This window comes from Leuciscus leuciscus (assembly GCF_965113295.1).
Source record: "Leuciscus leuciscus genome assembly, chromosome: 20".
NCBI classification, from domain to species: domain Eukaryota; kingdom Metazoa; phylum Chordata; class Actinopteri; order Cypriniformes; family Leuciscidae; genus Leuciscus; species Leuciscus leuciscus.
Window position 1 is genome coordinate 9,357,342 of NC_138744.1, and position 20,399 is coordinate 9,377,740.

General features: G+C 38.0%; 2 protein-coding genes across 2 annotated transcripts; one reads left to right on the forward strand and one right to left on the reverse strand.

Moving 5' to 3' along the window:
* Positions 1-202: 202 nt before the first annotated feature.
* Positions 203-7,948, reverse strand: decr1 (2,4-dienoyl CoA reductase 1, mitochondrial). Its single transcript, XM_082149360.1, has 10 exons — positions 7,750-7,948; positions 7,172-7,368; positions 6,726-6,783; positions 6,547-6,633; positions 6,313-6,460; positions 3,463-3,562; positions 1,765-1,837; positions 1,307-1,453; positions 915-977; positions 203-814 (listed from the first exon to the last, which is right to left on the reverse strand). Exons 1-10 carry the CDS (start codon positions 7,819-7,821, stop codon positions 755-757), a joined length of 1,005 nt encoding a protein of 334 aa, XP_082005486.1. The 5' UTR covers positions 7,822-7,948; the 3' UTR covers positions 203-754.
* A 725-nt stretch (positions 7,949-8,673) lies between these two features.
* On the forward strand, positions 8,674-20,301 carry pik3r4 (phosphoinositide-3-kinase, regulatory subunit 4). The gene is made up of 19 exons (XM_082149381.1): positions 8,674-9,473; positions 9,572-9,705; positions 10,351-10,960; positions 11,642-11,776; positions 11,908-12,125; positions 12,202-12,379; positions 12,473-12,618; positions 12,932-13,135; positions 13,421-13,622; positions 15,109-15,206; positions 15,641-15,863; positions 16,400-16,565; positions 16,662-16,826; positions 16,987-17,198; positions 17,435-17,566; positions 18,099-18,199; positions 18,301-18,389; positions 19,499-19,619; positions 19,707-20,301. The coding sequence occupies exons 1-19, from the start codon at positions 8,756-8,758 to the stop codon at positions 19,875-19,877; spliced, it is 4,023 nt and encodes a 1,340-aa protein (XP_082005507.1). The 5' UTR covers positions 8,674-8,755; the 3' UTR covers positions 19,878-20,301.
* The last annotated feature ends 98 nt before the right edge of the window (positions 20,302-20,399 follow it).

Below are 20,399 nucleotides of genomic sequence, written 5' to 3' on the forward strand. Positions count from 1 at the left end.
GAAACCTGATTTAAAAAAAACCCTCACTTTCAAAGATAAAAAAAACCCTCTAGAAATACAAAGCAATTAAAGCTCGGAAATGCATTTCCCTCAGTTATTTAGTTATTTATCCACTAATTGGTATTTAATCAAGAATAAAGCAAGAAACAATGCAGAATTTATTCTATTTTTGACTCAAATAATTTCAATGCATGAAACAAGGTAATGTACACCAAACTTTAATTTGTACTTAGTCATTATATTATAAGGCGGTTGAAAGTTGTACGATTTCAAATCTTTTGATCAAGTTTAGGTTGACTTTAAGCATTCTTTTAAACATTCTTTGTGGGCTTTATCCATCCATCCATTCTATTCTTCAAACCACTAATATTCTGTATAAGTCGCAGGGATGCTGGATCCTATCCAAGGGCACTGGGGCAGCATGCAGGCTAAATATGTAACCTACATGTTTACAGCCAACAGAATGTAAATGCCATTGTTACAATGGATTTTTAAGGCAGAAATGGCAGACAGGCCAAACTTAAATGTCAAATGTGCACACATTTTTAATTCAATATGGCTCTAATCCTCCAAACAACAATTCCTTACAGCCCTCAAGGTGATAAATGTGTCACAGAATGGATATGTGTATGTGCCAAGACAACTTAAATCTCAATTTATACAGTCTACAAACCATATTTCAATTGATTACTCTGTTACACAGTGATTGAGATTAGGACTGTCATTAGTGCTGAATTACTGTGGTTTTAGAGGTTTACGATCCCTTTGTGCTTCTGATCATTGATTCCATCATGGCCCATTGCTCCTTTGTGACCTGGCAAATAAAATCAAGGAAAACATAATAAATAAAGTAATGAAAACTCCCCATTGTAAATATCTGATTGACTGAGTAAAAAAAAAAGAAAGAAAATCACCTCCTTCAGACCATTGAACTCGCCAGCCATGGAGACATATTCACCACCATCCATTCGAATGATCTAAGGACAGAGGAGCTGTTAAAGCTGGAAATTTGTCTTTCACTGTGAAAAACATATTAGCTTCCCTGTCAGGGCTCCTCAACTTTATAAGTAGAGTCATTACAGTAATGCGCCGGACTATATAATTTCATATTGATCTCTGGAGCACTACTTTTCCCCCCTAATTATTCACAAAATTCCCTCTGCTACCCATCACAGAGGGAAAGAGAGGTTTAGGTTGTGCCCTTGTCTCCGTTTGGCTGTAAATGGAGAGGCCCTGTGGGGAAGACTCTAGGTGAGCTCTTGCCCAGAGAGGCGAAGCACTTTTCACGCAAGGTCATGGAACTCACCGCTCCTGATACCCAGCTGGCGTAGTCGCTGCAGAGGTAGGTGGCAAGGTTGGCGATCTCTCCAGGAGTGCCCAGACGACCCACGGGTATCCTCGAGAGCATCATATCCTCAAACTGTCCGGTGGGATCCAGTCTGCTAAATGCACCCTTCAGAAAGATACTGGGAGAGTTATTATAATGTTTGGAAAACTAAAGCTTGAAAGATAAAAAATAATCCAAACTGGACTGAGTCAGTGAGCTGAACTAGAGAACTGAATCAGTCTGATTTGTGAACAAATTATTCAAGCGTCCTTGAGCCCTTGGAAAGGCGCTATATAAATACAACTTATTATTATTATTATTCAGACTGGTTTTCATTGAAAAGATCCGACCAGAAAGCAAGATTCATTCACAAATTCACTCTACACACCAAGGGATGGACAACATTTTCAGAGAAGAACTTAAAACATGCACACTACCTTGGTTTTGATTGGTCCTGGTTGAATAACGTTAAATCTCATGCCGTATCTGCCCCACTCAGCAGCCAGAGACCTGTAGGTAGACACAATCAGCCTTTACACATGCTCTGATTTTAGGGATGAAAATTTTAACTGATACTGATAACTAATAGTTCTTTATATTTGAAAGGCGATAACCAAAATATTGGCCAATAAATCTAAATACAAATTTTTTGTAAATTTTTGAGAGCCTGATTACAAAAACAAAAGTCTCACCGTTAAAAGCCATGTCCCAAGCACACAATTATAATGTTCTCATTATCATTTTATGTAGCCTATATGACAGATTTGCGCTGCACATGTTGCTGAACTGTATTTTCAAGTGATTTCAATCATATTTGAAGCAATTTAAAACCATCATGGCAAACAGTGCGCATCTCAAGTGTCTCAGCTGAAGGAAATCTATAATTTTTTGCCTTTAATATACCGGCCAAATTTTCTTATTGGGACGATAACAACAATAACATTAAAAATGAACATTTTCGGCTGATACCGATATGATGACCGATTTATTGTGCATCCCTATCTGAATTATTTGAAATTTGTCCCACTTTTTGGGGACATCTGGTCATCCTATCTATCAGACATGACCACTAGTGCTTCTAGTGTAATTATCTCCCTGAGACGGACCTTTTTCCATTAGGTTTATCACACAGCACTAGTGTAAGCACTAGCAAACATGGTGGCTCAAAGTCAAGCCAAGGAAAATGCAATCAAATGGCTTTTAAGGCTCTGGTGATCTCATGTAAAGAATGTATGTAACACAAATCAATCAAAATTTGTCAAATCAGACAATCAGTAATTGATTAAAAGTACTGTGTGTGGCCACTTTGCAATTAAGCAACAGATATTTTTGTAGGGTCTAAATCCAGTATACAATTAATGCAGTGTCTGAAATCACTACAAATTCAATATTTGTAAGATTAAGAAATTCAAAAAAAAGAAAAAAAGAATAATAAGACCTAAAATTCATAATAACAATAATAATACAATATTTAATATATATTTAAGAAAATTGAAAAAAAATGTTTTGATTCTGCAGTATTTAGAACTCACTAATCATACCAAATGCAAAGAAAAAAAACAAACATTATTTTTATTATTAAATGCAAGGCAATTGATTCAGACAAACAACTTCTTATGGAATCAAGATCATCTCTGTTTATCACTCATGATGTGTAAACCAATTTTAAAAAGCATGATATATACATAAGTGTCATGGTGCTTATGTTATATGCAGTATCATCCTGAAATAAGACATGCTTGGTTTAATTGAGCTCCTCATTCCAGTCTTCAAAAAAAGTAAAAAAAAAAAAATTTATTTGAAGTAAATCCTGTCGTTGAACTAAACATTTAAGCAGAGATGATATTATTAATAAGCTACTGATCTAAATCATTAGGTATATAATGTGCTGTCCAGTGTCCACCTCTCTCTATTGCATTTCCAGCATATTTAACACTCCTTAAGGGGATAGGATCAAGATCCCCATCTTACAATTAAAATGTAAATGAAACAGCCACTGCACCTTCATTATGATAACATATGCAGCCTTTCAGGAATATATTAGAAACGCATTTGACAGGAGGACCTGATTCTCAAAAGGCCTGCCAGGAGGTGAATTACCTAAAAACGTGTCTGTAGTGTAACGGAGTACATACGTGCACAGCTTCTCCACTCCAGCTTTAGCCGCAGCGCTTGGCACAACAAATCCTGAGCCACTCTCAGCGTAGATTGTGGTGATGGCCAGAAAAGCAGCACCTTTATAAATTCAACAAGATTATCAGTTTCTGGTGCTTTAAATGAGATGAATCTATAAGCTGCAGATCACCTGTGACATCATGAGATGATAATAAAACAGTATAAACAATTTATAAATAGTTCTACGTGCATCAAGAATCTAATCTCTGTTTTAAATCACCATTGAAATGAAAATACAATGAACGCACTGAGTCTTGAAGGTCAGACTTGTTATCAGCAACATAATATCTTTGCACTTGGAGTTAATGGAGTAATTGAACAGTCTGTAATCACCATGTTCGAGGAAGCAGAAAGAGGTCAACATAATCAGGTGAGAGGCTGGGTGTCTGAATCTGAGCAGCTCATTCAACAAATACACACAACAAACACACAAATATGACTGAGGCAATGAAATGGAATTATCTTATCTTGCTAGTTGTCATCTTACCCACACACACACACTTAGGTCTTATCATTGCAAAATATAATAAATGTACTACATAAAGACTAATGATGTCTTAATTTACACATGAGTAATTATGCTGCAGCTTACTGGTCACAGCCAGAAGCTGTTATCTTCACGGAAAACAAAGAGAGCAGAAAACGGCATGAATGCACATAAATTAGCCCATTACAAAAACAAGCTTGATTAGCAAAACAACTTTGACAACTTTTTTTATGCCACTTTCCAAAAAGCATTATTCATGGAATGTGCGAAGAAGCCACAGGCAACATCATTACTGCAGAAACATCAAGACAACGGGCAGAAGACAAATGTGGATCATCTGGACAACTTAGTCAGTCACAAACATAGATGTGATGCTGTAAAATTTTCCACATTTCAATTCATCGCACTATAAAAGAATTGGTCACAATGTAACTTACAGAACAATAAAAAGTTTGTGTTCAGTAAGATTTTTTTTATGCTTTTGAAAGAAATTCAATTTCTTTCAGAGTCTTATGCTCACCAAGGCTGCATTTTTAATAAAAAATTTGAGTAAAAAATACAGTACAATGTTCAATACAATAGTTATATTGTGAAATATTATAACAATTATTATTACAAAATAAAAATAACTCTTTTCTATTTTAATCTATTTTAAAATGCAGTTTATTCCTGTGATGGCAAAGCTGGATTTTCAGCAGCCATTACACAAGTGCCATATGACCCTTATTTAAAAGAACAACATTAATTTGAAATATAAATCTTTTTTAATGTCTTTGCTCTAAATTTTGATGAACCAAATGCATCCTTGCTGAATAAAAGTATTAATTTCTTTCTCTTTTACACTACCTTTTAAAAGTTAAGAAATGTTCTGGGTTTTCTATTTATCTCTATTGACAGAATCTGTGACATGCTGTCAGTTATCACAGATGATAATGAATAGTACAGATTATCAGTGACTTGAGCACTCTGTAGGATATTTTTGCATTTACTGCCCTCTAGTGGTTATGCACTCCAAATCAACCACCTCCAGCCAACCAATAACTAACATTTATGCATTTGGCAGAAGCTTTTATCCAAAGAGACTTTCAGGTGCACATTTTAATCAGCTCACTCACTCCCTGGGAATCAAGCACCATGCTCTACTGTTTGTAACTGCTTTGCATACTACAATGGTTCTCAACCCTGGCCCTGGGCTGTGTCTGAAATCACCCCCTATTCCCTTAAATAGGGCTTTATTTGAGGGAACAACCATTTGTACTGGTGTCCGAAACCATAGTGGTTATTATCGAGTTCACTAATTCAATCCTATAATGCACCGCAATAACGAGTGTACAACTGACACTCAATGGCAGAGAATACCCATAATGCACTGTGAGGGTCGTTCACAAGATGGCGCCCGCAGCTGAATCATCCATGCATTCATTTTCCAAACCACTGGTCCAATGTGTGTACAATATGTGTGTAATATCATGCAGGTATAAATTGCTTTTTAATTATTTAATAAAGGTTTATACATGCTAGTTACCATGACAGAGTTCAGATAAATATTTTCATTACTACTCGAGCTGCCAGTTTGCCAAGTTTCAAATGGTTATTAAAAAGAAAGCACAAACTATACAAAAGCAGCAGCCCTTCTGACACACTCAGTGTTCGAATTCACTCACTCCTTCAAGTGGACTATATTAGTGGACTAATGTAGGGGATAGTGAATGAGGGTATAGGGGGCGATTTCAAACACAGCTCTGGAGTTCCCCCAGAACTACACATTTTAGAGTACGGTTACGATGTACTAAAAATGGAAATGTTTTTCCTTTTGCATTTTTCACGTACAGACGACAACATATGAGTGAAACTGTATTATGCCTGTATTATGCCTGCCAGACCAGTGGTGCTTATAACATCACCGTTTTTTTCACAAACTTGTTTGTGTTTTAAGCGTTTGCACAGAGACGATAACAGTATTGTTTTCAAAAACTTGCAGTTTGAATCTTGTTTTCTAAAGTTTGCATTTTCAGGCCCCCAAAATGCTGTTGTCATGTAAATGAACAGCCAAAACGCATAAAAAGTTTTCCGTTTTAGTTGAAAACGGTGTCGTGTAAACGGACCCTTAAATGTCTCCCTAATCAAAAACTCGTCAGTAAAGATTTAGATGTGAACCTTAGATGTGTCAGATAAGAGAGACATCAAAAATGTGCGGTGCTTGGCCTACTCCAGGGCCAGGGTTGGGAACCACTGGCATACTAAATATAAACAGATCTTTATCATGATTAAAAGTTGAATTACCCTACAACTACTTTGCTACATCTATAAAAATAATAATCACCTTTCTCAGCTTTGATGAGGCGTTTCCCGATGTCTAGCGTGACATAGGCAGTGCCGTTCAACACTATGTCGGTGATGGTTCTCCAGGCATTGGGAGACAGCTTCTCTGAAGGAGAGATGAAGTTTCCAGCTGCATTGTTTATCACCACCTGGCAAACAGAATCCCAACGTATCAGAAGGAGTTTTGTGTGGAATCTATTGTATCACTGCTGTTAAGATGGAGATCTAAACCTACATCAGGCAGGCCGACATCATTGACAAGCTGGTCAACAGCAGCTTCAACTGAAGCAGGGTCTCTAACATTACACTGGACGGCATGGACCTGAAACATCAACACATTTATCAAACTCTAGGAGGATGAAAACAAGTTCCTCACCAAAAACATGGCAATGTTTGCTTGGATGTGAGAGGTACCTTGTTTTCTGTCTGTTGTGAGATTTCCTCTGCTGTTTTCTTCAAAACATCAAGATTTCTGGAAGTGACAACAGGAGACTTAACACGACTATTTGAACATGAATAATCACTCAAATTTAACATGATTTAACTTTTGGATTTGCTTGCAGGGTGTGTCATCAATTATTTAGGAACTAGAAGACAAAATAACAGTAAAACAAAACAGTGATCGTGAGAAATCTTACAATTTAAAATAACTGGTTTCTGTTGTAATATATTTTAAGATGTAATTTGTTAAGATGTAAAGCTGAATGTTCAGCAGGCATTACCCCAGTCTACATTGTCACATGATCCTTCAGAAATCCTTCTAATGTGCTCCTCAAGAAACATTTCTTACTATTATCAATGTTGGAAACAGTTGTGCTGCTTAATACTTTTTTGATGATTTTATGAGAGGGGTAACTAACCTGCTGGCTATCACGCATTCTGCTCCCAGTGAAGACAGAGCAGTGGTCATGGCTTTTCCAAGTCCTGTTCCTCCTCCAGTGATAAAAGCCACTTTGTTTTTGAAAGTTCCTGGGAGAAGCATAACACCTTCAGAAGGTGGGAAGAATCTAGCTTGGGGACTGCTCTGGTATAAAGTGTTTGTCCCATTTCCAAACAACTGTTAAAGGATGCAAAGAGGGTCATTTTATTTATTCAGACAGCAGCTAGTAAAAAAAAAAAAAAAAAAAACTGGGTGAAAGGTCATAAGGACAATGAAAGTATAAAGTACTTCCTGCTTAAGCTATGCATTTAGGGAAATATACATTATAATTAATAGAACATGTCTCAAATGTAGCCTTAATCATGTATGAAAGGCATGATTTTTACATTCAGTGTACATTAACAATTAAAAGAGTTAATTTTACTGTGCAACCTATTAAATATGAATTCCCTAAAATGCCATTTAAAAACGTATATTTTATAAAACTAAAAGTTCAGCTTATGAGATTTTGAAACTAAATTACAATTGAATGCATGCACAACTAAATAAAATTCTTACTCGTGCTGGTGTGAAACACTTGTTTGGAGTTAAAACTCCATTTAACAAGGCCAGTCCTCTGAGCACCGCCATAACGTCAAAAGGAAAAAAAAACACAAAAAAATTTAGAGGGAGAATACCATGGAGAATACGTGATGCAACAAAGTCAAAAGCATACAAATAACCTAGTGAAGTCAGACTCAGTAATGCCTCTGACGCATTGAAATCACTCTACAACTAAAGTCCGAAAATCCTGAATGATATCTTCCGGTTTCCGGTTTGCCTGCTGATCTGAGATCAGTCGAGACTGGCTTATCATCCAATAGCGTGTCGCTAATGAGCTGACGATCAGATCTCAGATCAGCCATTGGAGATGCACACCTCTAGTTCACTCCTGAGACATAACAAACGAAGCGGCTCTTTTTTTTGTAAATATCTGTATAAAGTATCGTTTGTATCATTTGACATTTCTTCTAGTATTGTTCGTTTTAACTTAGGCAAAATGTAGAATGTCATTTTGTGTAAGGTGGTTTTGTGTAATAACTCTAGTTAACCAGTCGGTTGACAGCGCGCCGGTGCTCAAACAATCAGGTAAACAACCGTTTATTTGTACATCAGTGCTGTAAACAAACACTATATACGCACACGTATTTGGCATATTTCGTTATAACTGGTAGTTTATGTGGATAGAAAATGACAACTATGTAAATATTTGAGTTATTTTTTCTAGCTAGTATTGCTAACAGATATGATGCAGCATTTAATATCCGATGACACTATGATGTGAAAGGCTGTATACTGGATCTGAAGATTATAACGTTACTGAATTTATGACAAAACTTTTCATGTATTTATTTACTTTAGTTGCAGATCGTTATTAGTAATCATTTTAAGAGAAAGTAGATTTTTGTAATAAACTGCAGATCTATCTATCTATCTATCTATCTATCTATCTATCTATCTATCTATCTATCTATCTATCATAGGTAGATTTGTCTTTTGGGCCAGCCATCTCTGATCCAGTGAGATGGGGAACCAACTGGCTGGAATTGCTCCATCGCAGATACTTTCAGTGGACAGTTATTTCTCTGACATCCATGATTATGAATATGACAAAAGTCTGGGCAGTACGCGTTTTTTCAAAGTGGCCCGGGCGAAACATAGAGAAGGATTGGTTGTGGTTAAGGTCTTTGCGATCCAGGACCCCTCTCTGCCCCTGACCAGCTACAAGCAAGAACTGGAGGAGCTGAAAATCAGACTGCACTCCTGTCAGAACTGTCTGCCTTTTCAAAAAGCCACACTTACTGAGAAAGCAGCCATACTATTTCGGCAGTATGTTCGGGATAACTTGTATGACCGTATCAGTACACGGCCGTTTCTCAACAACGTGGAGAAGAAGTGGATTGCCTTCCAGCTCCTCAATGCCGTGGACCAGGCCCATAAATCTGGTGTGCGTCATGGTGACATTAAAACAGAGAATGTTATGGTGACAAGCTGGAACTGGGTGCTTCTCACAGACTTTGCTAGTTTTAAACCCACATACTTGCCTGAAGACAACCCTGCAGATTTCAACTACTTCTTCGACACGTCCAGGAGGAGAACGTGCTACATTGCTCCGGAGAGATTCGTGGATGGCAGTATGTTTGGCACCGAAAGTGATCAGACAACACCGCTTGTGGATCTCTCCAGCAATAGCCAACGGACCAGGGGAGAACTCAAGCAACCCATGGACATCTTCTCAGCTGGTATCCATTATATATTTTTTCTGTTTGCTTAAAGCAGGTGCAGTATAATATATGAAATATTTTTCAAAGACCTTTCTTGTTTCATTTTCTTTTGTTAGGTTGTGTGATTGCAGAATTGTTCACAGAGGGCGTCCCGCTCTTCGACCTCTCACAACTGCTGGCTTACCGTAAAGGACATTTCCAGACCGAACAAGTGCTGATGAAAATTGAGGATCACAGTATTAGAGAACTGGTAGCATTTCTATTCATTTGAGATTTTAGATATTTTGTATTATTTCACATTTTCCCTTTAGGTTCTACAAACTTATAGCCCACACTACCATTTTGGAGCTGCTATTTTTAAATGTTTTTTAAATAAGGCATTTATGCTCACCAAGGCTGCATTTATTTGATCAAAAATACAGTAAAAGAGTAATATTGTGAAATATTATTGCAACTTAAAATGACTGTTTTCTATTTTAATATATTCTAAAATGCAATTTATTTCTGTGATGGTTAAGCTGAATTTTCAGCATTATTACTCCAGTCTTCAGTGTCACAAGATCCATCAGAAATCAATCTGATATGCTGATTTGGTGCTTGAGAACATTTCTTATTATTATCACTCCTGAAAGCAGTTGTGCTGCTTAATATTTTTGTGGAAACCATGATAAAAAAAAAAAAATCCAGGATTCTTTGATGAATAGGACAGCATTTATTTGAAATAGTCTTTACTGTCACTTTTGATCAGTTTAATGCATCCTTTCTGAATAAAGTGATATTTCTATCAAACAAAATCTTACTGACTCTACAATAATTAATAAATAATATAATACTAGTCAGTACTCTTAATTAGATATTACGTAGTACTCTAAATAATTTCATCCACTTTATGCAGGTGGCACAAATGGTGCAGCGAGAACCGGAAAAGCGCATGACGGCTGAAGAATACCTGAAGCAGCAGCGAGGAAAAGCTTTCCCAGAAATCTTCTACACCTTCCTTCAGCCCTACATGGCCCAGTTTGCCAAGGAGACCTTCCAGTCTGCTGACGAAAGGGTGTTGGTGATACGTAAGAACCTGGAGAACATCCTCAATAACCTGTGCAGTGGCGGGCAGACTGGGAAGGCTGAAAAGCAGGAGAAGGCATCTCAGGAACTTAGTTCATCCAAGGAGCAAGGGCTGGTGGTGCTGGTGTCAGTGATCACATCCTGTCTGCAGACGCTGCGCTTTTGCGACTCCAAACTGGCAGCTCTGGAACTGATCCTTCATCTGGCGGGCCGGCTAAATGTGGAGATTCTGCTGGACAGGATCACACCATACTTGCTGCATTTCTGCAATGACTCGATGCCGCGCGTCAGGGCCGAGGCCGTTCGCACACTGACTAAAGTGCTGGCGCTGGTCAAGGAGGTTCCTCGCAATGATGTTAATATCTACCCAGAATACATTTTACCTGGGATTGCCCACTTGGCCCAAGATGAAGCAACGATTGTCAGACTTGCTTATGCAGGTATTCTAGTGCTAGAAATCTCTGGAGAAAATTGTCTAAATTGTCTGCCTTTTAAATGTGTAACTGTAAATAGTTTTCACGATCCATAAAGTTTCTGATTTAAATGAAAACAAAATGAAAAAAACATTAAATTGGAAATACTTAAGGTTACGGAAGTACAATGGATTATGAAAGGGGTTTCATATTGACTTAAATATTATATTACATTATATTAATGTTCAAAAGTTTGGGGTCAGTAAGAGTTATTTTTTAAGAAATGTATACTTTTATTCTGCATAGATGTGTTCACTTTAACAAAAGTAACAGTAAAGACTTTTATAATGTTACAAAAAAATTATATTTCAAATAAATGCTTTTCTTTTTAACTTTCTATTCATCAAAGAATTCTGAGACAAAAATGCACTATAATAATGATTTCTGAAGGATCATGTGACACCTAAGGCTGGAGTAATGGCTGCTGCAAATTTAGTTTTGCCATCTCCGGAATAAATTACATTTAAAAATATATTAAAATAGAAAAATAGTTATTTTAATTTATATTTCACAATATTAATGTTTTACTGTGTTTTTGATCAAATAAATGCAGCCTTGGTGAGCAGAAGAGACTTCTTTTAAAAAAAACGTACAGACTCTAAACTATTGAACAGCAGTGTATGTTATATTATTATATTATATTTATAGAGAACATAGCACATTTGGCTGAGACAGCACTGCGTTTTCTGGAGCTGGTGCAGGAGAATAATTTGAGCTCTGAACAAGACCTCAATGGAGAGGACACAGAAGAAACTCTTCACCCCAATGAAAACTATGATTCAGGTAAATGTTGGTCCTTCAATTAAAGCTCACTTTTATGGTAGTTTTGAAACAACATTAATAACCAGTTTGCATGAAAAGATTTGAATGCTATCATTAAAACGCTGTGGATATGATCCATCTATCGTCCAAAGAGCTGCAGGCCTTGCATGAGATGGTTCAGCAGAAGGTGGTGACTTTACTGAGCGACCCTGAGAACATCGTCAAACAGACGTTGATGGAGAACGGGATCACGCGCCTCTGCGTGTTCTTCGGCAGACAGAAAGCCAACGATGTCCTCCTCTCCCACATGATCACCTTCCTCAACGACAAGAATGACTGGCACCTCCGTGGAGCTTTCTTTGACAGCATAGTAGGAAAGTTGCCACCACAGTTGCTTCATATGAAGGCAGTCTCTTGCAACATGGCAACCAAATCTCCTCCTCTCTGCAGGTGTTGCAGCATATGTGGGCTGGCAGAGTTCCTCCATCCTGAAACCTCTTCTGCAGCAAGGCCTGAGTGACGCTGAGGAGTTTGTCATTTATAAAGCTCTCAACGCTCTCACTTGCATGTGTCAGCTGGGGCTGCTGCAGAAACCTCACATCTACGAGTTCGTCAGTGATATTGGTCAGAAAAACTCTCTTCATTCATAGTCCATTGTATAATGTGCTTCGTAATTATTGTATATCATTTATTATTTAAAATGTTACTATCCCACAGCTCCTTTCTTGTGTCATCCCAATCTGTGGATCCGCTATGGAGCTGTGGGTTTCATCACTGTTGTCGCTCAGCACTTAAACATTGCTGATGTCTACTGCAAACTTATGCCCCATCTCAACCCCTTTATCACTCAGCCGATTATACAGGTGAGGTTACATTAGTGCGGGCTTCGGCTCTAGTGTATCATATTAGTTGTGACTTATTTGCTACACTTCTTGTTTACAATGAACACAAAAGGTGTGTTTTAAATGAATCTGCTGACCATTCTTTTAATATACAGTGATAAAAGTAATTGAGGACTATCCTAAAAATAGTTCATAAGACAGACAAACAGACCAAAATGTAAGTTATTATGGCCTGAAATTCTTAAACCATTCACCTTTTGTGTTTCACGGAAGAAATGACAAGTAAATGACAGAATTTTAATTTTGGTTAAACAATTTTTCTGCCTTTGGACAGATTGATAAGGAGATTGTGTTGCTCAGTGTGCTGAAAGAGCCTGTAAGTCGCTCCATCTTTGACTACGCACTGCGTTCCAAAGACATCGGAAGCCTCTTCAGACACCTGTTACTCCGCCAAAAAAAGCGCAATGGCTCCATCCCAGAATGCCCCATTCCTGAGGATCCTGCAATTGCACAGCTCCTTAAGAAACTTCTCTCACAGGTTAGGAAAATAAATTTAAGTTCTATTCTAGTTTTTAATTATCTATTTATTTACATAAATATATGATGTTGCTACTGTAGGTAGAATTTCTTTGTGATTTGTTTTTTTTATGAATAAATAATTATGTTTTAGTTTTATAGCAACATTTCAATGAAATAACCACATTCCTTTCCCTAACACTATCCCTGAGTAATGACTGGTTAATAGAAAGGTCGTTTTAGGAACAATAAGTCATGTGTCACTTGTATAAATCAAGTTGAGCAGTTATCATGTGATTTCTTTCAGGGAATGACGGAAGCTGAGGAGGACAAGCTCTTGGCTCTGAAAGACTTCATGCTCAAGTCCAACAAAGCCAAAGCCAACATCATAGACCAGAGCCACCTGAGTGATGGAGCCCTCAGTGGAGTCATTGATCTCGGTACACTGGGCATCACTGGCCGACAGGTGGACCTGATCAAGCCAAAGCAAGAATCTGAAGACAAGAGAGGTGGGTGATAAACTTTCTGCGGTCATTTTTACTGCTACTTCAATTGAAGATATATACGCGTCTCATGCCGTTAGTTCACCATTTAAAATTAATGCATTATATTTTTTCGTTTGTTTACAGACTTCATCCCTTCTGCCTCTGGTATATTGTTTAGGTCTCAAACAGCTAATCTCTGTTTGAAGTTATAATCACTCACTTTGACTAACACTTTGACTAGGCTTTGTGTGGCTAGATCAGAGAATTCATGATAAGTGGCAGATATGATGTGGATAGATACACTTTGTTGTGCACTCTAGCACATTTGGGCTAATGATGCTTTTTGTTGCAGTCATTTCCCAGTATACACTACCATTTAAAACTTTAGGTTTTTCTAAAGAAATCAATTCTTTTATTTAGCAAGGATGCATTCAATTAATCTAAAGTAAAAGTAAAGACATTTATAATGCCATAAATACTGTTCTTTTGAACTTTATATTTATCAAAGAATCCTGACAAAAACAGGTTTCATGGTTTCCACAATAACTGTTTTCAACATTGATAATAATAAGAAATGTTTACTTAAATCAGCATATTATAATGATTTCTGAAGGATCATTTGGCACTGAAGACTAGAGTAATGGCTACTGATCATTAATATTTGCCATTACAGGAATAAATTACGTTAAAATATATTTTAAATTATAATAATATTACAGTTTTTACTGTATTTTTTGATCAAATAAATGCAGCTTTGGTGAGCATAAGAGGCTTTTAAAAAGGCTTTTTAAATCTTACTGTCTGACTCTAAACTTTTGAATAATAGTGCATGTAAATATTTATTCTCATAGATTCCATATTAGTTGGGGAATATTATTGCAGAAACTTTTTTGATGCCGATGACCCCCAAATATGATGATCAAAGCTTTGCGAGGGATCCCCTGCCTATAATGTAAAAACAGTTATATATTTTTCATGGATAAATACCTATTTATACCTAGTAAAAAAAAAAAAAAAATCAAACTATGGCTGTCTTTAGAAAGTTGATAATTATTAGCTATATCTATACTATTTTACTGCATTGCCAGCATTATTATTCCTCACACAATTTTTTATCTAGTGCAGAAAAAAAAAATGGACAGAAGCTGGGCTTGTAAAACTGCAGCTATAAGAGAAGTTGTAGGTGGTTTGAAAAATTGGTGATTTATTTGCTGAGTTAATGATCTCAACATATTGTGTAGTCCTCTTCAGTTCAAGTGTATTTGGGAAGTAAAATTTTTATTGTTTGCTTCTGTTCTATGATAATATTCACTTTTTGAACTAATATTAAACTACTTTATTTTTAAGTACTGCGTCTTTGCGCTGACTAAATCCATTGCCTGATTTCTTTTTCATGTGTCGGTACGCATGTTGACGCTAACTGAGCAGCACAGAGTGTTTTAGAAACCAGAAATGCATAATTTATCAGAACCACATTTAAAACCGGTCCAATTTTTTTCTCTTGTGACAGCTCGCAAGCATACGAAACAGGACTCCAACTTGAACGAAGAGTGGAAGAGCATGTTTGGTTCTCTGGACCCTCCCAGCTCGACGGCGACTCCCTCGACGGTACCTAATGTTCTAGTTCCGAGCGGTGGTGGGGAACCCAGTGGAACTCTTGCTGGAGAGCGCCTGCGATCTAAGAGTTCCTCACAGACTCTTAACCTCCCTCATGTTTCATCCTCAGGCCAGGTCGACCCCTGAGCCGACAGTGTGATATCGTCCCTCCCCTCTTCTCTTTCTCTGCCCTCTCTCCCTCTCCTGTCATCCTTTCTTCATCAACACCTATCTTAGTGTGCATTTGTCCGTGTTGCAACACTGTAGTCTGTAAAGCCTTTCAATCATATCAGTCACCTGATATTTTCCATCATGTTTACTCAAACATGCAGGAATGTCCTGGATTTTCTCTAGATTAAATACACTTAGCATGTTGTTCCTCAATAGTGGTGATAAAGAACTAAAATCTTTATCTTAAACCTCTCCCCGTTGCTCTTCAACCGCAGGTACCTGAGGCCGGATCTGTGCAGCCCAGGAAAACCACAGTGCTCCCTAGCATTCAAGTGGTACAGTCCGTAACCGGAGCGTCTACATACCAGCGACGCATCACTACGTGCAAGGCTGAGCTGCAACAGCTGGTGCAGCAGAAAAGAGAGCAATGCAACGCAGAGCGCATGGCCAAACAGATGATGGAGAGCGCAGAGTGGGAGAGCAGGCCTCCGCTGCCAGGTACAGCAGTCTCGTCTCCACCCTAACACATCATGTGGCTGTCTAGCCTTTGCTTGCGAAAAATCAGTACGATTTCTCGTACTGAAATCAGCAGCTGACCTTTTTGTAGACCTCTTCTTATTTTTTGTTTATATTTCAAATGCAAAGCTCCTTAAGTTAAGTCATTTCATTTTAGAAAAAAAAAAGATATTTTAAATAGTAAAATATCTTAATGTCCCCACAAGGATTTCAAGTATTGCCATCTTTGTGCGGACATTTTGTCCCCATAATGTGGGGTTTCTTTTTTATTATCAACCCCATACTTTTGAACGGTAATGTATGTGATGCTTTCTCCCTAATTGAGGTCATTCATTCAAAATCAGTATTAATGCTATATACAATTCATATGATGAAGTATGAACAATATCATAAAGATATTTTGAAAGATACTGCTTTTCAAAAGGATGGCTTTTCTGTAACTGAACTACTTTAAATTATTAGTTGCTTGAAGTTTTTCTAGTTTTTGCACTTTGGTAAATGTAGCTGTTGTATTGCAGGGTGGCATCCAAAAGGTCTTCTAGTGGCCCATCTTCACGAGCACAAATCTGCTGTGAACCGAATCCGAGTGTCTGACGAGCACTCCATCTTTGCTACATGCTCCAATGATGGAACTGTAAAGATCTGGGACAGCCAGAAAATGGAGGGCAAGACGACCACCACAAGGTATTGAATGTCTTACTCTTTTGGATCTATGCATTTTTTTAGGTTGTTGTTTTACTGTTATGTGAACCGGGAAGATTGAAAATGTGATTGTTTCAGGTCTGTGCTGACGTATTCTCGGATTGGAGGACATGTAAAAACACTGACCTTTTGTCAGGGGTCGCATTACCTTGCTGTCGCATCAGATAATGGTTCCATCCAGCTTCTTGCAGTTGAGGCAAACAAGCCACCCAAATCACCCAAAGTCCAGCCCTGTCAGACCAGGTGTGTGCAGGTCACATTCATATTTACTCCCATTCCACTTCCTGACTTTGTGTGCTGCCATATAATAGTACAATTAATACAAATAAGTAAATCAAGACCATCACACTTAGGTCAGTGTCACTCATGCAGTCAGATCAGTGAGCCGCTGAGTCTTTTTCAGGTTCCTGGATCCAAAGGATGAGGGCTGTGTGGTGGACGTACATCACTTTAACTCGGGGGCGCAGACGGTTCTGGCCTACGCCACTGTGAACGGCTTTTTGGTGGGATGGGACCTCCGCAGCAACAGCAACGCTTGGACTCTCCGCCATGACCTGCGTCTGGGCCTCATCACTTCCTTTGCTGTGGACATGCACCAGTGTTGGCTGTGTGTGGGTAAGATAGCTGCATAGCTTACAGTAGATTATGTTTAGTGGTGCTTATACAGAAACATCATTAAGTCAAGTAACTTATTTATATAGCACTTTAAACATTGTACATTAGAAATGAGTGCTGATCAAAACCCCAATTACAGAAGAAGGCTTTCAGGAAATTCCTAGACTATGGAAAGCATTGGATAAACTAGATTTGCTCGGTCAAGCTTGGATTTATTTTATGTCCTACTTACATAGGCACAAGTAATGGCACAATGGCATGCTGGGATATGCGGTTTCAGCTACCGATTTCCAGCCACTCCCACCCAGCCCGAGCTCGAATCAGACGCCTGCTGATGCATCCACTCTACCAGTCCTCTGTCATTGCAGGTGAAAAGTTTACTTGCATTTACTTGATAATTGAAAATACCATAAAAACAGTAATATTCTGAAATAGTATTACAATTTAAAATACCAGTTTTCTTTTTTAATACATTTTAAAAATGTAATTTATTCCTGGCAAAGCGGAATTTTCAGCAGCCATTATTCAGTGTCACATGATCCTTCAGAATTCATTCTAATATGCTGATTTGTTGCTCAAGAAACATTTCTTCTTCTTATTATTATTATTATCAATGTTGAAAACAGTTGTGCTGCTTAATATGTTTGTAAAAAACGTGCTTTGATGAACAGAAGGTTCAAAAGAAAGGCATTTTTTAAATCTTTTTAGTTTTGAAAACTAAAATAACAATAAACTAACAACTGTTTTTAACTTTTTATATATATATATATATATATATATATATATATATATATATAATATCCCAAACTTTTGAATGGTAGTGTGTGTATGCAGTATGTACTGTATCTATATATATTATATATATAGTATGTTCATAAAGATTTTCCTCATTCTCTACAGCTGTCCAAGGTAACAATGAGGTGTCCATGTGGGATATGGAGACTGGAGACAGGAAGTTTACCCTGTGGGCCAGCTCTGCACCTCCGCTTTCAGAGATGCAGGTTGTTGCATGTTGTCACTTCTCCATCACAAAATAATAATAATGAGTAAATTCATCCAAGTTACCAGCTGTCATCATTCTGGACTCTGTTGTCCTCCACAGCCCTCTCCTCACAGTGTACATGGGATATACTGCAGCCCTGCCGATGGCAACCCTCTCCTACTTACAGCTGGATCAGACATGAGAATCAGGTGTGCCTAATTAGTTAAGCTAATCACTGACTACGTTTACATGCAGCCAATATCCGGGTTATGGTCGGGTTAGGGTCACTATTTGGGTTTCTGAAACATTCGGAATAATGCGTTTACATGCGTGAGCAGAGAGAGTTACTCCTGTATACATGGAATTTACAATATCCCGATGTAAACGGCGACGCACGGTTAGCGTCTGGACGTACGGACTTCCTTAAGACGCAATATGCGTCATTTCCGATTCTTTTTCCTGTATCCAAAGACAACAACAACAGCAGCAGCACGCGGATAATGAATAGTTCGGGGCAGATAGCGATCGCCTTTGTTTGCGCTTTCCTCCTCGCTCCAAAAGTCTGGTGCTGTGCTGCGTCTCGCCATGTTTACCTCTACTTCTTGTTTACTTCCGGTATACTGCACGCGGGTTTCTGTATGCGGCGTCTATACTCAAAAGACCAAGATTCCTTGCGAATAGAACATGCGCAGAACACAAATCAATGTCCCTTTTGATGGGGATATGCCGATACGCGTTTACATGACCAAATATTCGGGTTAGAAAGGGGGTACCCCAGGTATAATATCCGGGTTTTTAAAAACCGGGATATGAGCATATCCGGGTTTTTGCCGGTGTTTACATGGCCGTGCGCGACCGGGTTATTGCTAATATCCCGGTTTTGAACGGGTTATTGGCTGCATGTAAACGTAGTCACTGTTGATTTGTTAAAAGATATTGGAAAAAGGGATTCAGAAGACTTTCTTTTGGAACGCCCCTACAAATGGTATCCCCTTCCTGAAGTGCCCTTCAAGGGTGCAAAATGCTGTATTTTTTTATGTATTTTTGGCCATCTATGATTGAAATTGCATTTTTTTTTTTTTTTTTTACTCCAGACATTACTTCCTCCATATAGTCATTAAAATATTTCCAAAGCTCAGTTAAATTTGTTTTCGAGGGTATCTTCATACATAAACAGCTGCCTTTCAGATACAGTTAAATGTTTGACATCCAAAGGTTCTGAGGGCATATGGACAAATATTGAATTTGTAAATATGAAAATATTGAAAAAAAAAAAAAGGAAATATATGAATTTGAGTGTTCTAAATGACATCTACAGGTTTTGGGATTTGGCCTACCCTGAGAGGTCATACATTGTTGCAGGCGGTGCTAATGACTCTCTTCACTGCCCTTCTGTGTTCTACAATCGCAAAATCATAGAAGGAACAGAAGTAGTACAGGTTTGAAGCTCATTTCCATCAGATTTTTGGTTTCTGCATGCTTCTATTTATCTGATCTTCACTTCTGCCTCCCTTCAACCTCACCAGGAGATCCACAGTAAGCAGAAGAGCGGATCCACCGAGGACACGCCTCGCCGTGGCCCAGAATCCCTTCCCGTGGGCCACCATGACATCATTACTGATATTGCGACGTTCCAGACCACCCAGGGCTTTATAGTCACCTCTTCTAGAGATGGCATTGTCAAAGTCTGGAAGTGAGAAAGACACTGTGCCAAGATGGGACGACATTGTTTGAATGGACGTCCAATCAAGTGCAATGTAAATTGAAATATAATGCCAATTAATATAATTCAGTCATTTAGGATCAAATCCACTTTAATATTAACATAAAACAGTGTAAGCCTGCAGTTTGTGTGTGAACAGTTTTCTTTGTGTTTTGTTCTTTTGTGCAACTGCTTCATGCTGATATCAAGGTCATACAATATGGCCACACTGTAAAAAACAGGACATGGTATAGCTAAAAAGTATTTCTGTTTCACACAGTAGTTAACACTTATAGTGTTATTTCTGCACAGCTATGTAAACACCTAGTTTTCTTTCAAGGCCTGAATGCAAGATATGGAATGAAACTTGCATTGTAATCACTGTGTAATATTACTGAATAAATGTGACAAGAAATGTGTATTTGCTTGGTGTTTTTGCTGAAAAACATTGTTGCACAGCATATTTAGCCTTGTTTAAAGTGAACATGAAAAATCTAAATTGACTCATGGATTCCCA

What these genes read in the sequence shown, in the direction of transcription:
- pik3r4 (XM_082149381.1), top strand. Translation starts at nt 8,756, where the DNA reads ATGGGGAACCAACTGGCTGGAATTGCTCCATCGCAGATACTTTCAGTG. An exon ending in TTAAGAAACTTCTCTCACAG is followed by an intron (nt 13,136 to 13,420) that starts GTTAGGAAAATA and finishes GATTTCTTTCAG; the next exon opens with GGAATGACGGAAGCTGAGGA. An exon ending in GGATCAGACATGAGAATCAG is followed by an intron (nt 18,390 to 19,498) that starts GTGTGCCTAATT and finishes TGACATCTACAG; the next exon opens with GTTTTGGGATTTGGCCTACC.
- decr1 (XM_082149360.1), bottom strand. Translation starts at nt 7,821, where the DNA reads ATGGCGGTGCTCAGAGGACTGGCCTTGTTAAATGGAGTTTTAACTCCA. An exon ending in AGTGTTTCACACCAGCACGA is followed by an intron (nt 7,369 to 7,749) that starts GTAAGAATTTTA and finishes ATCCTTTAACAG; the next exon opens with TTGTTTGGAAATGGGACAAA. An exon ending in GGAGTGGAGAAGCTGTGCAC is followed by an intron (nt 1,838 to 3,462) that starts GTATGTACTCCG and finishes GTCTACCTACAG; the next exon opens with GTCTCTGGCTGCTGAGTGGG.